At 56.5% G+C, this 18,976-nt stretch overlaps 1 protein-coding gene across 3 annotated transcripts; it reads left to right on the forward strand.

The window, feature by feature from the left end:
* The first annotated feature begins 580 nt into the window (after window positions 1-580).
* Window positions 581-17,809, forward strand: SYNDIG1L (synapse differentiation inducing 1 like). Of its 3 annotated transcripts, XM_080395323.1 has the most exons (4): window positions 581-1,298; window positions 12,552-13,008; window positions 14,234-14,371; window positions 16,096-17,809. In XM_080395323.1, exons 2-4 carry the CDS (start codon window positions 12,580-12,582, stop codon window positions 16,252-16,254), a joined length of 726 nt encoding a protein of 241 aa, XP_080251449.1. In that variant the 5' UTR covers window positions 581-1,298; window positions 12,552-12,579; the 3' UTR covers window positions 16,255-17,809. The 3 variants fall into 3 exon arrangements, with proteins under 3 accessions (XP_080251449.1, XP_080251448.1, XP_080251450.1); XM_080395322.1 differs by having other exon boundaries at window positions 14,234-16,189; XM_080395324.1 differs by lacking the exon at window positions 16,096-17,809 and having other exon boundaries at window positions 13,418-14,258.
* The last annotated feature ends 1,167 nt before the right edge of the window (window positions 17,810-18,976 follow it).

Below are 18,976 nucleotides of genomic sequence, written 5' to 3' on the forward strand. Positions count from 1 at the left end.
CCCCTAGCCCCAGCCCCAGCCCCTCTGGAAACAGGACCCTGGGATCTGCCTGCTCTAGCGCACAACCCATCACCCATCAGCTCAGCACTGGAAGAAGCTGGGAGGTGTTAGGTACAAGCCTGGACCTCCAGAAAGGCACATTGTGCTGAGAAGCCAGGTGTGGTCCCGAGGGGACCCTGGCACAGGCTGCGAGGGGTGCCTGCCGGTAGTGTGGGTGGTGGGCATGGGTGGCCGTGGGTCACACCTGGGTCTGCCCAGCGCAGTAGCAGCACTGGGGATGGGTGATGGCAGGCAGCTCTCCGCCCACGCTCCAGCAGGTCTGGACCGGGTTTCATGCCCGGCTGGACCGGGTTTCATGCCCGGCTGGACCGGGCTTCAGCCGTGTGTGTATCTGCCAGCAGTTGTCCCGGTGCTCCTGATGTGGGGGCAGGTGCTGAGGGGGCACTGGGGGGGATTAGGAGCAAGCTGGGGGACAGCGCAGGTCTCGGGGAGCTGCGGGGGCAGAGGGAGCAGCACGGTCTCCCCGGGACATTGACTGGGATGGCGGGGGGTGGGGGGGCGTGCAGGAAGGGTGGGGGGGCTGCGGCGTCGGCTCTGGCTGCGCTGGTGCAAATCAGGATTAACTCCGGATTAACTAAGCGGAGTGATAGTCAGGTGTGCGTGAGGCAAATCAACATCCCACCCGGGTCCTTACGGAGCAGGGCAGAAAAACACCTGGCTGAGCCAGCAAAGGAGCCGCCGGCTCCGGGGGTGCAGCCCCCAGGCCGGGCTGCCTGACACACCCCCCAGCACCGGCAGGGAGGAATGTCGTTTATCCTTCCCCTTTAAACTCCGCTGGCCGGCGCGGGGTGTCCCCTGGCTGGGGCAGGGCTGTACCCTGGGCAGCACAGCCGGAGCAGACGTTCCTGCCGCGGCGCCTGCAGCAGCAGGAGGCGAAACCGCGCCGGGAGCCGCGGGGCCCGGCTCCCATCGGCGACCCCCGGGCAGCCGGTTGGCGGTGCCGCCGCCGGCGTGCGGCAGCCAGCGCGGAGTCCCCGGGCACGGCGGTGAAGTACGGCCCTGCCGCAGCTAGAGGGCTCCGCCGCCGCCGCTCGGGGCCCGCCGCGCTGCCGCACACCCCGGCACCGGCTGGGGCTCCGCCGCGCCGCTCCCCGCCGGCCCCCGGCCCGGCCCCCCCGCCGCAGGGGCTGCCGCCCGCCCCGGGCACCCCGCCGCCGGCCGTGGGCATGCCCGCCGCGGCCGCTCCGCTCCTGCCGCCGCCGCCGCAAGTTGGCGGCTGAGCCCTGCCCGGCACGCAGGTAAGGACCCGCGCACCCAGCTCGGGCGGCGGTCCGGGGGGGCGGGCGCTGGTCCCCAGGCTGCTCGCATGGGGGGACAGCGGGTCCCCTGGGAAAGCCAGCCCGGCTCGAGCTGGCCACCCCGGGGGGGGGTGGGGGGTGGCGGTCGGAAAATGCGTGGGCGGCTGTAAAGACGGAAGGCTGCGACCTGGAGCAAGCGGGACAACGCTACCTTATCAGAGGCTGGGCGGTGGGCGAAATGTAGGGGTTTCGGCAAAAGTTTTGGAGGCCGGGTATGGCAGAGGAACTGCAATGGCACCTTGGAGCCGGCCAGCCATCGGGGGTCCCTCCCCGGCAACCGCTGGCTGAACTTCGGGGGTTGTTTTCCTTCTGCTGCGGGGCTTCAGCAGCCGACGGGGCCACCCCGCTGCCGCCCACCCCGGCTGCGCATCCCTGGGATGCGGCGGGGCAGGGGAACAGCCCGGGGACCTCGGTCCAGAGGGCTCTTGCCCGTGAATTGTGCCAGCGAAACGACTGCCCTGAGCAGCACCGTCCCCCCGTAGCCCTGCGGACACCCTCCCGGCTTGCGTCTGCGGGAAGAGCCGCTGCTCCTTCAGGAGTTTCAAAGGGAAGCGCTTTCCATCTCTGCCCAGTGCCTGTTTATAATTCCTTCTCTGAAGCTGCTGCAGGTTTCACAAAAGCCGTGCTGCTCTCCCCGGAGCCACTCTACTGGGCTGCCTGCTTTGCTTCTGGGGAAAAAAGAATAAAAATTAAAAATTCCCTTTTCAGGAGCTCGGGATTTACCACCAGTAAAAAAACCTTTTTCCCAGGAGGAAGGCAGCTTTATGTAAATGCCAGGGATAACTGGAGGAGCAGGGTCTGAGCCTGCCTGCAACGCAGAACGAGGTAAAAAAAAAAGCCTTGGTCTCTGGGGGATAATAACTGGTTACTTTGTAGACTGTTAGGAGAAAGAATTGCCCAAGCTAAAATGTAGTGACTGCATTTCTCCAGCAAAAGTTTCTTGTGTCGTGAAAATGGCTGGCAGAGCTAAAGCTTTGGGGAGCTGGATCTACTTCGATTTGGCTCCCTGAACCACCATCAGAAGCAGGTAATAAACACTATTATTAAAGAATGAGTAATTTGCTGCAGCTCTGGCACGGTGAATTTGTACAGCAGATACCTGCTTTTGCGTGGTACCCAACCCCTCCCTGCCCTCAGCCCAGCCTGCAGACTTCACTGTCGCTTGTGGAGAGAACCAGGCGCTCGGCAAAAACTTGCCCATTGAAATCCTCCTGTGCTGCCTGCAAGCACGGTGGAGCAAGCCCCGGCACGGCCAGTCCTGCCTGGCCCGGCAGCCTGTGGCCGAGCAGCCTGCAGGCTGTAGGCATGACCCCCCAGCACGGGCATGGTCACTTCAGGCCTTCGTGGTTCAGCTGCCACCTTCACAGCCCCTCTGCATGGGATGGGATGTGCTTACAGCTTCCCAGGAGCATCCTCAACCTCGACAGGTAGCCCAAAGCTCTGCTCTTCCTGCCCACCACGCTCCCTGCTGGGTGCCCCCAGTGCCATCCTGTCCCCATCCCCATCAGTGTTAGACCCCAGCCACTGATACACCGTGCCCCTTCCCCAATTCTCTCCTACCCCTTCATCACCCTCCCTCCCATTTAAAATCCATGCTTGGAATTGTTTTCCAGCTCCCTTGCAAGCACTGTCTCTGAATCAAGCAGGTTTGGGCTCTTTTCTGCCTGTTTTCTAAAGCCCTGTGCCCCAGCCTGGGACTGCCAGGCACCGCTTGCAGGATGCGGCTCTACTGCCGCTTTTAGGGGTAATTTCAGGCAAGGTTTTCAGCTAGTATTTCTCTGTCTGTAGAATCAGAGATGGGCAAATGACTGACTTTTCTGGCTGAAGGGCACAAAGCATTAGAGAAGGGGGAGGGGGAACAGTTCATTATAGATTTCCTCCAAATTGTCTTTCTGTTACTGCTTCTCTGTCAAGTAAAAAAGGCAGCAAACCAGCCCAAATGCTTTCCTCAGCCTGGAAGGGAAGGCGTCACTGATTCCCAGCATTTCTCAGGTGCATCACTTAAACTAGCTTCCTTCTGGAGTGAAACGCTTTTAGGTATCTTTTGAAAACTAGAGCTGGTCACAGGATTTGTCCCCCTAAGCTCTTTGTTTGGAAACTCAACTGTTGGCGTGAAAAATTGGCCTGCATGTGTGCATCAGTTCAGAGGTGCAATGATTCCACATGTGGCAGCCACACCGGTGCTGCTCCTGAGCTGCATGGAGGTTTCTCTGCAAATGCTTCTGGCTTCCCAGGGCCTCCAAGGTGGCAGGGTGCTGGAGTTCATCCCTGTGCTGCAGGCACACACTGTGAGGGAAGCAGCATGAGCGGGATGTCCTCGCTCAGCCTGTGTGAGACCACCAATGCTGCTGACCCAGAGAAAAGCCAACTCCTACAGCATGCTATGACTCCGGGCGGGTGCAAGCAGCAGCCTGAACCCTGTCCCAGGAAGGGCTGATCTAACTCCAGTGGTGATGTGGGCAAGGAAAAGAAACAGACCAGGCAGAGAGAGAAAGCATCCACACAGCCAAGGCAGGAGCAGCCCAGAAGGCCCCTCAGCAAGGCATGGTTGGGACTTGACAGGGCCATGGTAAAGAAAATTTTGTAGTGTTGTTTTGTAGCATCTCTTTCCATACCATATAGAAGATAATTTAGCATCATCCTCTGCACACTCCTATCTGCTCTGGACTGCAGGGCAGACAAGAGCTGTGAGACGCCTGGGGGCAGCTGCTGCCTTTCCTCTCACCATATTCCTGAAGACAGAATAAATATCTCCTATAGCTCCCGCCAGCGTGAACTGCCCCTCCTTACATGCAGGGTGCACATCTCCACCCGAAGATTCAATTTCTTTGGCAATAACAAATATGAAAGACAGGCTCAACATTTGGTTTGGATTGAACCTATTGACCTGGGTAATAATTTAACACCTTGAAGTTTGTCTGGGTCTGCAGCCACTGGCTGGAGTGGGAAGAGAGCAATCCACTTATTAGCTAGACCAAGGAGATCACCTTGCTGCTGATAAATACAGGCTGTGTTTGGAAACTTAGGGTTTGGAAAAGTAAGCTCGAAAGGTGTCATCTCCACAGCATAACTTCATTTTTAAAGAGAGAGCAGATCATTGGCAAATGAATTAAACATCTGAACTGTAGAGGAGCCCTGTGAATCCCCGGGAGAATTGGGCCACAGTAAGCAAAGTGGAAATAGCCCTGAGCTGAAGGCAGGCAGATCGTGGATAAAATAAACAGGATGGTGGGGAAAGGAGGGGTGCTGGCATGCGCTAGCCTTCAGGGTGGTTATGAATCATTTGAGTACGGATATGTTTTAAGCAGAGACAAATGAGCAGTCCTTAACAGCCGCTTTACATTGCCAGCTTCGATTGATAGGAGGGGGATTTGCAGAGATGTGAGGATAGAGTTAGGTGCTGCAGCTAAGCTGCTCTGTCAGCGAGCCACAGCTGCGAAGGGGAGGACATCTCTCTGTCCCCCCAAAGCCTGCTGCATGCTATGTCCCTGTCCCCCTCTTGGGTCTCTCACCTGGAAGAAAGCCAGGTCCTATCTGCCAGATCACTTCTGTGCTGGGTGACAGGCTGTGGCAGGGACAGCATCGCCAGGGCATGGACCCCAGGGACAGCCCTGGGGCAGGCGGGGCCGGAGAGCTGAGGGGCGCAGGGCTGGTCCTGGAGGGGAGCACAAGGCACAGGTGTGCTCCAGCACAGGGTATCGCTGCTCCCTGAGGATGATGGTCCCCCTTTGCCACAGGACCAGGCAGCCCAGAGTGGTCTGTGGGGAGGGAGCTGCGGGAAGGATGGGATACAGGGTCCTGGGGCAGCAGTAGACATGAAAGGGACTTCACAGGCAGAAGAGCCTTGAAGTGGAAATGATGGGACTGGATCAAAGGGTATGGATGAAATGGGGCAAGCCGGAAGAAGAAAGTGGACCCATCTAGGATACCCACTGTGTCCAGTTCAATACTGGGTATAAAAGGAGACAGAGAAAACCTGATGTGAAACTGAGGGCTGTAACTGTTAGCGCAGGAAAATGAGCCACGAGCAAAATTTCAATCCACAAGCAGGAGCTTCTGTGCATCTTCCAGCAGCAGTGAGAATGTCCTGGTAATAAACACATTGTCTTGGTGGACCTCTGTGAGGACTCCTGTGGGATACTTGGTGTCCCTTCGGGCACCCCAGGCAGGGAGGCTGGTCTCAGCAAAGGATGGGGCTGCCTCTGTGCTGGAAGAGTTTTGCTTCCCTGAGGTCAGTGAGCTTGGCTCCCAGTAGCTCTACAGGAATGGATGTTTCTAAGTAGGAGTTTGACGTTGAGGGTAAGGTGCCAATGCCCCTCTCTCCAGACAGCAGCCCTAGGATATTTCCTTAGGGCGGTCCTGAGCTGAGGAAGAGAAGACTGAAGCCTAGACCCAATCTGAGCTCACATTTCTCCAGGCCAGTGATTTGGATGCTGCAGCAAGCAGGGAAACTCACTCTTCCCTGACCCTGGGCTGGCATTTTGTGGCTGAGATGAGCAGTCAGAGCCTGACAGCCTCCCAAGCCGCCCAAGGTGGCTGGTGCCTCAAAGGGCTGGAGATGCTGACTGACAGCCTCACAGCCTCCCCATGTGGGAGCCATCACCCTGATCTCCACTGCCTCTGAACAACCCTGCTCAGTCCCCAAACTGGAATGTGAAGAAGCCTCCAGCTAGAGTTATCAATCATATCAACTTGGTTGGCATCTTGTGCCCCTTCAAAGCCCCTCACGGGGGCTTGTTGTTGAGGGTACTGCAGGGTTGAAAGCTGCAAATCCAGCAGGAGCACCCCAAGGCTGAGAGGGATGCTCCAGCATGGCTGGTGGCACCTCCAGAACTTGTCCATCCCTGGTTCTGTCCTGGCCCACTTCCACGGCACAACGCTGCCAGCCTCTCTGCAGGCCAGCCTCTCTGCTCTGCTCAGGGGGTTGCCCCATGGCCACCCCACTGCCCTCCAGCACCGGGAAGCCCCAAGGAGCAGCCCCCCCGTGTTGCCCCCTCTCCCCTCTGACCCCACACACCCAGAATGGCCTGCAGAAACTTCTGCCAGCCACCTGATTTATTTGTTTGCACCTCCAGCTAAAAAAAGGATGCTGAGAGAGTCCAAACCTGCTAATTACACACCTAGCCACCCACACAGCCATGTGGTTTATTACCATCACCCTTCCACGCTCCCTCTTTCCCCCCCTCACCAGCTCGCTGTGCTCTGCCCTGCTTCCCCCTTGCCTGGGGGGCGCGGAGGGGGCATCCCACCGGGACGCATCCCGTGGCCGCATCCGCGCTCAGCTCCAGGCGGCCGGGGGGTGCTGAGGCGGTGTAGCCGTGCCCGAGGACGTGGAGGCGCTGGACCCGGGGGCTTTGCCTGCAGGCACCGGCCTGGCCCCACCGTGCCGCTGGGGCGGGGGGCGGCGGCCGGGACCCCCGCGCTGCGCGGCCCCGGGGCGGTGCGGCGGCCCGAGCGGGCGGCGCTGCGTGGAGCGCCTGGGACATCTAGCGGCCACCTCTCCAAGTGCCGGGCCCTGCTTGGGGGCTGGCTGCGGGGCTGGGGGGGCTCGCCCGGGGGTGGGCAACACGCCGGCAGCCTGCCACAGGCGCCCCGCCGGCCCCGGTGCCACAGCGGCAGGGCGCAGGCTGCTGGCGAGCCCCCCCCGGGGCGAGGCTGGGTGTCAGCAGCGTGTCTTTCCGGGGTTTGGAGGCGATGGAGCTCACGCTGCTCCCCTGCAGATGCTCATGGCACCTGGGGCTGGGGACAGGGCGGTGCGGGTAGCCACAGCCCTGCACAGCCCCTGGCACGGCTCCTCCAGAAGCAGCCCGGCTCTTCCTCGCTAGCCCTGGGCATGGATTTGCTGGTGCGTACCATTAGGAGCAATGCCTTAGCTCTGAGCACAGCTGGGTCGAAACAGTGCTGCAGAGAAACATTTTTATCCTGGAGAATAAAGACTCGATTTCCACCTGGAAATTGCCCAATTTGACTTGCGAACCTTGGAAAGCAGCCCATCGCATCCCAATTCTCAGAGCAATTTAGTCTCTGTTGGAGCCGGGAGCCCATTGCCGAGGCACTGGCTCTCTACCTGTCAGGAGATCAGAACAAGCACTTTATTCACTCCATTCCAGCTCTATCAAACTAGCTGCATGAAAGTTGTGAATTAGATGCTCTACGTCAAAAAAGCCTCAGCTATCTTCCCTCTAATCTATGTCCACAGGCTCTGTGTCACCCTCTCTGTTCTCTCCTGGTCCTCACCAACGCTTTCCTCTCCAGCAGCTCCACACAGTTTCTTCTCCCTCCCGGTGGCCACGGCCCAGCTCTCTGCCTGGCTCAGACATTGCTTTGCTCTACTCGCCCCATGCCTCTGGCCCACCATTTCCCTTCCCACTGCTGCCCCCGCTGTGCTCTTGGGGGCTGAAAGAGGGCTTGGTCCACCCCTGCCAGGCACATTGTCCATGAGCCCTCACAGCCCTTCCTTCATCCTCATATTCCCTCTCCAAAATGCCAGTTCCCTGTGGTGATTCTTGCCTTTGCTTCTCAGAGCCTTTGCAAGCTGGTTTTCTCTTGGGCAGAATTGCAAGCTTGGATGCTCAGAGGCAGAGGTACTGTGCCCTGACAGGGCTTGGACCTCTGCCTAGAAGCCCCAAAGCACCTCCTGAGAGCTTCCAGGAGGGCCTGGGCTCTGAGAAGGGTGCTAGACACATCTCCTGCTTTTTCCTGCTCCATCAGGAGCGGACCCACCTCTGCCCTGGGGCTATGGCAGCTGTACCTGGCCATGATGCTGCTTCCCATCAGCTGGGTCAGGAATGCCTGTTCACGCTGTCCCCAGCCCTCGGACCAGCTGGGGCATGGCAGCGCAGCAGGGCACAGCTCCCTGGAGGCACTGTCCTGAAGGAGAAGGCCTTTGGCCAGGATGGGCTAACCTTCTCGCTCGGGAGTCTGGGGACATGCAACGCAGTCACAACCTGCTAATGAGCCTGGAAAGCAAGGCAGAGTGTTTGCTTGACAGGACAATTAAATAATGATTGATTTCTGGAACAGCTACTTTATTCGTCATTAACTGGGCTTATCATAGCCAGCATCTGTGCCCAGGGTCTCTCTGAGGGCTGTGCTGCTGCCAGCAGGGGTGGCCAGCAACCTCAGCACCTCTCATGTTGCGGGGAGAACACTCCAGGTGGTCCCAAGGGGACCTGGACTGCCCCAGGGAATGTGGCGTGGAGGTGAGATCCATGAAGCACAAAGCTAAATTTGCTACCTCTTTCTTTTTGTGCCTTGTTCTGGCTCCTTTTATCCAGCGCTTACCTGGAGAAGCTGGGAGTACACAATGCAGCTGTGCATTTCCCACTCTGCTGGGGACCACTGCGCCCAGCCTGGGCAGCGTGGGGGCCCTGCCCCACCGGGAGGGTAAGGGAGTGGCCATGCAATGGGGAAGGCAGTTCCGTAGGGAGCCCAGCAGCCCTTAGTCTCCATGGTAGGGCTGCAGCAACAGCCCAGCTCAGTCAGGGCACAGGAGTCTGCCTCCTCCCAGGTGAGCCCCCCCCCAGGCTCAGTGCACATACACTTGTACCTGCACATCCTCCCCGTGCACCTAACAGCATCTCGCCACCATTACCTGCTGCCAGTACTGCCCAGTCTGGCCCTGTGGGGCTGATGGATGTGCATGCTATCCAGTCATGCTGGTAATGAGGATGGAGAATGACCACTCTTCACCAATTCAGTTTCTTTTACAGCTTCTTTGCTTTCACCAGCTGACTTCATTCCTCTTCACCCAAGCCTGGTTATTACCAGGTTTACTTTATTACCAGGTTTACTTTATTAAGTCCCTGTGTGGCTGAATTCACTGCAGGATCCAGATAATCCAAATGAGGTTTGGGAGTGATAGCAGGGCTGGTTTGGCTCTGTCCTTCCCTGCGCCTGTGCACACGGTGCTGGTCCTGACCCTCCCTGCCATTCCCTCTCCTACATCGTCTCTAGAGGTTTGATAGCCCTCATCTCCACCTGCAAACCCAGACTGTTTGCTGTACACAAGCACGCGTGCTGGGGCACACAGGCACCGTCTCTATGCGATGCTGGGATCTTGGTGACTAAGGAGTGGGAAGCATCTCTGACCCCTCCAGCATGGGGACTCTTCACAACAGCAATCAGAGGAGGAAGCTTCAGCCTGGCTGCTTTCCAGCGGGGCCGAGCATGCATGCTGCTGTAGCATGCTGTGACGCTGACCCTTGGCATCCCCTCCCCACTGCTGACAAATGCCAGGACTGGATGCTAGGGCTGCAGTCGGGGGTCTCTTTGCCTATTTAGGAGAAGCGCAGTGAGATTCCTCCTGCACTTTTCCCCTGCAGCCCTGTTAGTGCCCCATCCTGCTCCCAGGGAGAGTATTGTCCCTGACTCCCGAGAGCGAAAGACAGCAAGAAAAAGAGAGTTTAGTACAGATAAATCTTTTGTAATCCCAGAGGGTGCAAGACTAGCATGGACTGAAATCTTCTAGCTGTAGCCCTGCCCTGTCCATGCTTTGTGCGGTGCAGCAGCCCCCTTAGAGCCTTGCTCTAGGGACAGCCCCAGGGCAGTTTGAGGGACCAGAGAGGTTTGGACTTTCCCTGCTCCCTTGGGGCAAAGACTTCAGCCCTGCCCAAACCGAATTCACAGACTTCCCCGAGCTCCAGCAGCGTTTTCCTACTGTTTCTTTTCCTACCCATAGTTCTTCTTCCAAGGTATGTTCACCCTGGGATATTTGCTACCTGCAAACCCTTCCTGTCTCTTCCCCCCAGGTCCAGGCCAGCCCAGCTCCCTCCCAACAGCCAGCCCCTTCAGGATGCCCACAGTCGGCCGGGTCCGTGTCCAGCAGCAGTCTAGCTGCACAGACGCACTCTCCCCACCCCAGTCTGTGATACCTGGCACCTCCCAGGCTGCCTTTCAGGTTTCCAGTTCCTCGTGGCTCCTTTCCCTTCTTCCCTCCTGCCATGCTCTGAGTGTTTCCCAGCGCTTGCTGCTGTGAACGTACGGCTTTGCCGCACAGCTCTGCCCCTCCACTAACCCCCGCTGAAGACCTGAAGTGAGCAGAGCAGCAACCCCCGCACAGACAGCGCCCGCTGCCCGGCACGGCAGCCTGCCCGCAGCCCATCTGTGGCGTTTCTCAGTGTGTTTGGAGCCAGCTCCCTCCAGCAGCTCCCAGCAAGATCCCATCCCTCCCTACCCTAGGCTGCTGCCAGAAACATTTCTTGAGATGAGGGGTGAATGACCTACCAAAACCGTCAGCTTTCTCTTGCTAGAGCTGGGCTTCTGCTCCTGCTTGGGCTGCTGCTCTCAAATGACACTCAGTAAGTGGTGTCTTCTTACTGTTTCATTAAAACCCAAGATATTTTATTGGGAATCTAATTTGCGTGTGGAGGTAAGCAAAGAGGAGGTTTGTGCTTTCCTTGCCTGAAAACCGGGATGAAGCTTTGAGCTTCTCTGGGTCTGTGCAGGAAACAAAACCGTCTGTGCTGCAAATATGCATCTCCCTTAAATATTTTGAAAATACTTCATGGCCATCTGCTGCATGAGCCATTACAGGTTTTATTAGTAAGGTGGGAGACTGCAGAAAGCAGAGAATGGTTTTGGGGAGGGAGAAGTGGAGGCCATTCACCAAAATGTGCAGAATTTTAGCAGCATGAGAGTGCTTTTGAATGGCTCCATTTTCCTGAGCAGCTTTTCAAAATGTGACAACCATTGCCAGTACAAAGCCCATCGAAAGGGCCATTTAAAACTGGGTATGGCGCCCAGACCTGTGTGGTACGGCAGAGTTTGGCCAAGGGTATGGGACCACTTGGGCTTTTCATTCTCTGTAGTCTTCAGCTTCAAATTCTTTGTTTATATTTCCTGCTTGAGGACAGATTTAAAGCCATGGTGATGTGCTTTCTATCAGAAAGCCTAGTGCACCTCCGGGAACCCTATAGCAGGTGGAAGCATGTCTGCTACACAGCATCCTGCAGAGGAGGCAGTGACAGAAGCCTCTAAGGAGGGCAGGAATATTTGGGGTTGCAAGGCAATAAGGTGGTACAGTCTGGGAGCTCGGAATGTGCTAGAGAGCGGCTGTAAAACACAGAGCTCTGGTACTGAAGAGCGTAGTAATTGTTTCTCTCTCCTGGGGAATGCTGATATTTCACCACACATTTTCTTTGTGCCAAGGTGTGTTGGGAAGCCAAAATAGCAAATGTTCCTCTGAAGAAAAGGGGATGAAATATTTCATCTCAGGAATTTTAATGCCAAAAAAAAAAAAAAAAACCCAAGAAAAAAAAAAGCAGCACGAGGTTTCAGCAGTCTGAAATGGAGGAAGGGAGAAGGGGCTTGAATTTCCCTGAGGAAGAAACCCATGTTGACATTTGGAGCTGAGGATCCCATTTGAACTCAGCATTTTCTGAAGCTGGTGGCCCAGGGCCAGGGCTTCACGGCCGCCGCCGTACCTAGGGGTGAAGCTGGTTTAAACAGGGCTCTGATGTGATGGGTCATTTACTTAAACTGTCAAACCCCACGGGGTTTCCACTTTAACCTCCACATCCCTCCGTGTTGCTCCACACGGCTGGCTGAGCATCCAGCCCTCCCCACCCCAGCCTAACCACCACCTCCAGGTCCTCACAGCAGCCTCCTGCCTTCCCTCGATGGCTTGCTGCTCTCGCCCCAGCTCAGCCTTGGAAGAATCCTAGAAAACCTCCCGGGTACCTGAAAGCCAGTTAGGTGCACATGTAGCGCCTGGAGGGCTGTAATTTCACCGTGTGACCCTCTGCTTTGGGAAGTCAGGGAGGACCCTCCAGTGGCTGTCAGCCTCTGATCTACTTCTGTGCTGTCTGTTAGGCTTTGTCGCAACACGCGTTATGAACCAGCAGAAAAGATGCAGTAGGTCCTTTCCTGTCAGGCTGCACATGGCCGTCTCAAGATGCATTATAGATACAGTAAATCCTCATCTTAATCCAGCCTGAATCAGATGATCTTGTTGCAGGGCTGCATCCTTATCTTACTACCAGCTGGGGAGAGATGAAGAGATGCTCAGTTTGCCGAGATAGCGTTCAAGCTGTGGAGAGGTGGGGAGGGCTCTTTTTTCCTCCAGCATTGCCACATCTTTCTGTTCCCACTAGCCTCATCTTGACATCAGCTCTGCATCGGCGAGAGGCTTTTCTGCTCCCTTGCCTTGCTGAAATAACAGCCTCCTCCCTCCCACTCTATCTGCTCCCACAGGATCGCTCCCCCCTCCGCTGCCAGCAGCATGGAGAGCGTGCGTGAGCTCCAAAACCCGCTCTTGGCCAAGGCCAACGGGCACCTTCGCAGCAGCTATTCTTACCACCAGCATCAAAGCCAGGACTACCCCAGTCATCACTGCCAAGGGAAACTGTATTCCTACATCTTCCAAAACACCGGTGGTGCCAGGACTCACCAGCTGCTGGATGCCAGTTCCCTGCAGCTGGCTGTTGAAGCCTTGTATGGCCCCAGTTTTATCCTCATGAAGGATGAGGCTGCTCTCAAGGCCAAAGACAGCAAGATGGAAAGCTGCGAGACCACTTTTACGGAAAGCAAAGAGGCTCCATCTGAAGGTCCCGACGGGCAGGAGGCGCAAGGGTCCTGCCTGGTAGAAAGCGACATCCGCATCCAAACTGTGTCCTACGAGGTGGAGGAAGAGGAGCTCCAGGAGTACGAGGTGAGCTTTGCCAGGTGGGATGGCACCAAACTCCTCCTCTGGCCATTGGCGCGAATTCTTGGTCGTTTATTCTCCCTTCTTTCCCCAGATCTTCCCCTCACAAACCCTACCATGTCCTACCTCACCAGCATCTCCCTGTGCACCCAGTATTTCTTCTTCCTCCTTGTCACTTCTGTTCCCTTTTCCTCACTGCAGACCTCAGAAGGAGGTCAGCTTCCCCGAGGGCAGCCTGGCTACACGCCTGCTGGGAGTGAAGGGGAGGTGGGGCCATCTTTGCAGGACCCCTGGGGTATGGGGACCCTTTGACAAGGGCAGCCTGCTGCCGCGGTGGCACTCAGAGCAATCCTTGCATAACAGCAAAATTCACACGCCTGATGGCAGCAGCTGAGAGAAAGCTTTATATATACAGGATGAATCCTGCGAAGGAGGAATGAGAGCTGACAAAGCAGCCTCACGCTGTGCTCTGTGCCCCACCACAGCTGGAACAGCGGTGCAGAGGCTGGGAACATCACCCAGCACCTTGAGAAGTGGGAGCAGGTCCCAGGAGCCCGCTGGAGCTGATGTCTGATGACCCAGCACGGCTCTGCTGCGTTCGGTGCCCGCCGGTGTGACCTTCTCAGATGGCAGCAGGGGTGTCCTCACCTCTGTGTGCCTTCCCTACCGAGACACTTCCTTTCCAGGCTGCCCTGCGGCTGGCCGAGCGGTGCCCCAAGGCAGGAGGGCTGACCAGAGCCGCTCTGAGCAATGCGCTCGCTAAGGGGATGGGACACCTTGCCCCTGTGATGGAGCCTCCAATTCAACCGCTTTCCCTCACTTGCTAAATTAGTTTAGCAGGATATCGATCTCCTAGTCCCTAATGGGGATAAGGCACTTTGTTTAAGTTTGTTTAAGCTGACAAACAGCCAGTTCTGCCAAAGCTGAAGATATGTCAGTTTAAGACTATCTATCTCCCAGGGAAATCCCAGACCCCCAGCAAGCGAGCTCAGCATTTGCTCTGGCAGGGAGCCGAGAATCCACTCTGCTCCTGAATTTGCTGACCTACATTTTTCTTATCAAACTGGGCTAAGGAGGCGAAAATATTTTTGAAACTCACTTCTTGAATTTGCAGGTGGGAAATGTACGAGAATATATGAGGGGGCCAGGAGCTGGGAGGAGAGGGGCTGAGACGCGGCCTGCAGGGCAGCACGGGGAGGCGGGCATGTGCTGAATCCATCTGGTTTTGCAGAGCGACTCCTCCAGTGACAGCGAAAGTGAGGACCATTTCCTGATGCTTCCCCCCCGCGACCACCTGGGCTTGGCCCTTTTCTCCATGCTGTGCTGCTTCTGGCCCCTGGGGATTGCTGCCTTCTACTTCTCCCAAGGGGTAAGAGATCCCTTTGCTTGCCTGCGTGCACTGAGTGCCGGAGCAAGAGCTCCGCAAGCCACAGCAGCCCTGGAGGGGATGGGACACCTTTCTGGCTCTAGGGCTCATCGCTGTGCCATGCCCAGATCCCTGAGAGCTGAGGCAAAGAGACCTCCTGGCTCCTGGATGTCTCCGCAACTGCTGCGGGGTTGCAAGCCCTCCAGTTCTTGCGTGCGTTGCTGGAGGTCAGGCTTTTCCTTTGGATCTTTCGGGTGTTATTTAGGGAAATGGGACTCCCCTTGGCCCCCTGTCCAGGTTCTCACCCTCCAGCCAGGCTTGGAAAAATGCCATTTTCCCACCTGCCCTCCCAATTCGCCAGTAGTGCAGAGGTCCTGCACCATGACCCAGCCGCTCATGCCCTGGGAGTCAGGCTGCTCTGGAGACCGGACACAAAGAGGAGCCTGGTGGCCGCATCGCACTGCAGCTCCTCTCTTGGCACTTGTTTCTGACGTGTGTTGGCTAAGCTGTGTGAGTCAATGCCAGGCTGGCAGAGGCTGGAGAGGGTGATGACCTTCGGGTTGCACCTCCTCGGAGGAGCTGCTGCCTTCTTGAGGGCTTAGTGCAGAGCCTGGGCTCACTTACATTACTGTTGACCCAGAATAATTCATGCAGAGCCAGGGGATTTACTCTAAGTTTGCATAGATGCTGCTGTACCAAGAATAGATGGGGGGGAGGCATTAAGAAGTTGAATCAAGAGGATAGAAACAGAAATGGAAAAGTATATAACATGAGTACCTGGCACAGAGGCGGTGAGAAGCAGGGAAAGCTTTAAATGATTAAGACCCCAAGGAGTGACTGATTTCGCATTTTTCCACGTGGTGCAGGGTAGCACAGTGCACTTTCCACGTGATCATGTACTCGGTGCAATTTATATTTAGTTCCATTTGCTATAACTACCACCCGCTGAGGCAAGGACCATTTCTTTATTCCGTGTCTGTGCACAGTGAATGTCCTGATCTCCACATGGCAACTCGAACACAAATAGTAGGTAATACCAAGAGTAGCTCTGAGTGTGCTCTGAGCACTCAGGGAAGCTGGAAGATGCCAGCTCAAAGAGTCCACACCCACGTCTGTCTCCATCGCTGACTCCATCAGCCCTTCTATGGCAAATAGGCTTCAACTGAAAACCTCAGGCAGGCAAAATCAAGTGGCAGCACAGCTGGACCAACAGGCCACGCTGCCTGGAGTCAGCTCCCTGAGACTAGGGTACTCGCTATACGTCTGTATAGGGTATACGGGTATCTAGTCAGTACCACACAGCCACCACCCCATGCACCGGCCATTTGCCTGGTCTTAGGAGGGTCCAGCCACCCGCTCGCCACTCTGGCTGAGCACCCAGACGGCTGGGGCTTTCAGACAAACAGCCAAAGCCCGCGCTTCCCTTGGAGGCAAAATCCACAGGGAGATGTGTGTAGGTGGCACTGCTGTGTGAAGCCCTCCCAGACTGATGGGTGGTGCTTGGAGGCATGGTTTCGTGGTGGTGGATTTGGCAGTCCTGGGTCAACGGTTGGACTTGATGATCTTAAAGTCCTTTTCCAGCCTAAATGACTTTATGTTTCTGTGTCTTGCTGTCTGTCCTCAGCCTTCATGGGAAGGGGGGCTGACTCAGCAGTGAAATGACTGCAAGCAGGCTAAAAAGCCAGGTCGGTACAGCTGTGAGCAATGAGCGTTTCTTCTCCTTCCAGACCAGCAAGGCTGTCTCCAAAGGAGATTTCCACCTGGCCAGTTCAGCTTCGCGCCGAGCTCTCTTCCTCGCTGCGCTCTCCATAACCATCGGCACAGGAGTGTACGTTGGGGTGGTGGTAGCACTGATCGCTTATCTCTCCAAAGGGGGCCACGTATAGCTGCCACCTGCACGTCAGCGCCGTCCCCGGACACCAGCCCTCCTGGGATCGAGCTTTCCGGCGGAGCACAGGGCGCCAGCGCCTGCAAGGGCTGCTTGCACAGCAGGACCCCGGCCCGATGCCCTGCGCAGGGTCTCTCCCCTTTCAGGCAAACAGCAGACCCCCATTCTCTGCGAGGCTGTGGGGTGCCACCATCTGACAACAGGGAATTGGGCACTGGCCTGGCTGCTGGGACCAGGAGGAGCACATTTGCCTGGTAGGAGACTTCCAGGAGAGACGCTGCGTACTGCTGCTGGGCTGGTGCCACCACTCCTGATCCAGGGCCACGGCTTCCCCTCCCAGCCCTGCAGCTGGGAGATCCACCGCCGGTGCCCAGGCTTGGCTCACGAACGGGGCACACAGGGAGGAGAGGGGATATGGTGCCAGGGAATGACAGCTCTTTCTTCTGGGAAGCTGCATTCCTGGTGGGGTCTCCAGTCTCCCACGATGGGGAAAACATTCCCATTTCAGTGCCACAGGGCGGCAGCTGGCCCCTCAACCGCAGCGAAGCAGGAGGACACAGCGTGAACATAACCAACAGGGCATGCTTTCCACATCCCTCTGCAGACAGACCCCTGATCCTACTTGCTGGCCCATCCCAGATCAAAAACAAGAAGAAAGCCAGGCCGGTGGTTGTACTCCATCACTCCCATTGTTGGAACAAGCTGGCAAAGACAGCAAGGTTTTCTCTTCGTTAATAATGACTGTCATGATAATTGCGAGTTGAAGCCCCCATAAGGTTTGTGTCCCACAGTGCTGGGCCCTGAAAAGGCTTGTAATGGCAATTTCTACCCAAGAAGTGACCTGGGAGGGTGGGGGCCTGACGGACTCCACTCTTGGCACTAGGTCAGGACCCTGCACACAGAGAGGGGTGGAAGGAAAAGGCCAATCTGACACACGGAGCCTGGGGTGGGAGTGCTCTTTGTACGGGGGTGAGATCCAGAGAGGGGGAAGACTTGGAGAGAGCCTAGGACACAGGGGGTAACCCAACACATTTCTTCCCGTGCCTTGGAGAGGGTTATGTCTATCCATCCAAAAGCCTCTGCTGACGAGGAAATCCCATGCATCCCCACATACATCTTACTTTTGCTAATTTGTATATTGTCAGCAACACAGGTCCTTCAGAGGGGGGGTGAAGGCAATGACTGCCCCAAAGCAGCCCCTGCTCGCCAGCATCCACCTCGACTCTCCCTCATCCTGGCCACGGCTCCCACGCTGCCTCCTTCCCCCATGTGCAGGGGGCTGCAGGCAGACTCTGGATTCCCATTGCCCCCTTCCCAGGGTTTCTGGGCAGGCTGCAGCGGGCTCTGCAAGAGACAGTAGCATGTTCTTCCAGCTGGGTGCCATTCAAATGTACATTTCATCCTAAAGAAGCATGTTAATGTCTGCGATTGCTGTTGTACTTGAGCCATAAAAAGAGAGAAGCACATCAGAGACCTGTTCAGAAGCTGGTCTGAAAGTTCCCATCGTGTTTTCTAACATGGAAGAGCTAATAAAAAAAAGCAGGAGGAAAGACTCCGTTTGTAAGGATGTGGAGCTGGGTAGCGGAGAGGTGAGCTTTGCAGGAGTGCTGAGCTCGCTTAAACCTGGAGGTGTTTATGCAGCTCCTGAAGGAAGTTATAATCCAGCTGGTGCCTGGGCAACAAGAGGGAGATGTACTGCGATGTAGAACAGAGCCAGCAGCTAGCGCTGGGAGCGGGATGGTGATGTAGGCTTTTTGCCATGTGTGGATGGACAAGAATTAGCGGGGGAGAGAGAGACTGGAGCACTGAGTATGTTCAGGCTGCTCTCTGTGTAGTGGAAGCATAAAATAAAAGGCGCTCGAGGAAGGGCAGAAGAATACGAACATCAGGAGGGAATAAGCAGGTTTTGCTTCTGATGCTGGACAGAGAGAGATGGAATTTGCAGGGAAGGGCTGGGGTGGCTTAGAGAGGAGAGGTGGGGGGCACCCTCACCCAGCAGCCGAGGCACGGGTTTCATTCCCCTCTCCTGCATGTGCTCAGCCTTCCTGGCCCTCCAAATAACCCCCAGGACAGGAGCGCTCTTTCAGGAGAGGGGATGTCTGTGTGTCCCCATGCAGCAGGGGCAACCAGACCCACCCCCACGCCCCAGCTCAGTGCCATCCCAGCTACAGCCCTCCCCATCTCTCCCCATCAAACACCCCCAGCCAGGGGCAGGGCTGGGGGGCTTCCTGCCTATTCTGGTCCAGACAAAACCAGCAGGGCTGCTGGACCAGAATCAGCAGTAAGAAACTGTGTTTGCCTCTGAATTTGTAATTCTGCTGGCTGGTTCCCTCCAGGGGCTGCCGTAGGTGGGGGGCCAGCAGCCCCCAGCCCACTCTCCGTGGGCACCCCATCCCCCTGCACACCAACTCGCCTCTTTGTCTTTTTTTAATTGGAGACACATAGGGGAGGACTGGGCTAAAGGGCCAACAGAATTAAAGTGTTCTCCGCTAATAGCCTGAATCTCTGATGATCTTGTCAAAGGGGGGGAGAAGGGGCTGTGCCAGCGCATCCCTAAGGGGGGCATTATGCAAATGGGGAAATTAGCTGGAAACAGCCTGAAGGGAAACATGTGGAAATTGAAATCCGAGGACCAGCATGGAGACTGCTGCTGAATAACTTATTATAGACTCACAGCATCTGCTGCAGCCGCCCGAGCAGAAGGGAAGGAAGCAAAAAGG

The sequence above is a fragment of the Falco punctatus genome, assembly GCF_963210335.1.
Source record: "Falco punctatus genome assembly, chromosome: 7".
Lineage (NCBI taxonomy): Eukaryota > Metazoa > Chordata > Aves > Falconiformes > Falconidae > Falco > Falco punctatus.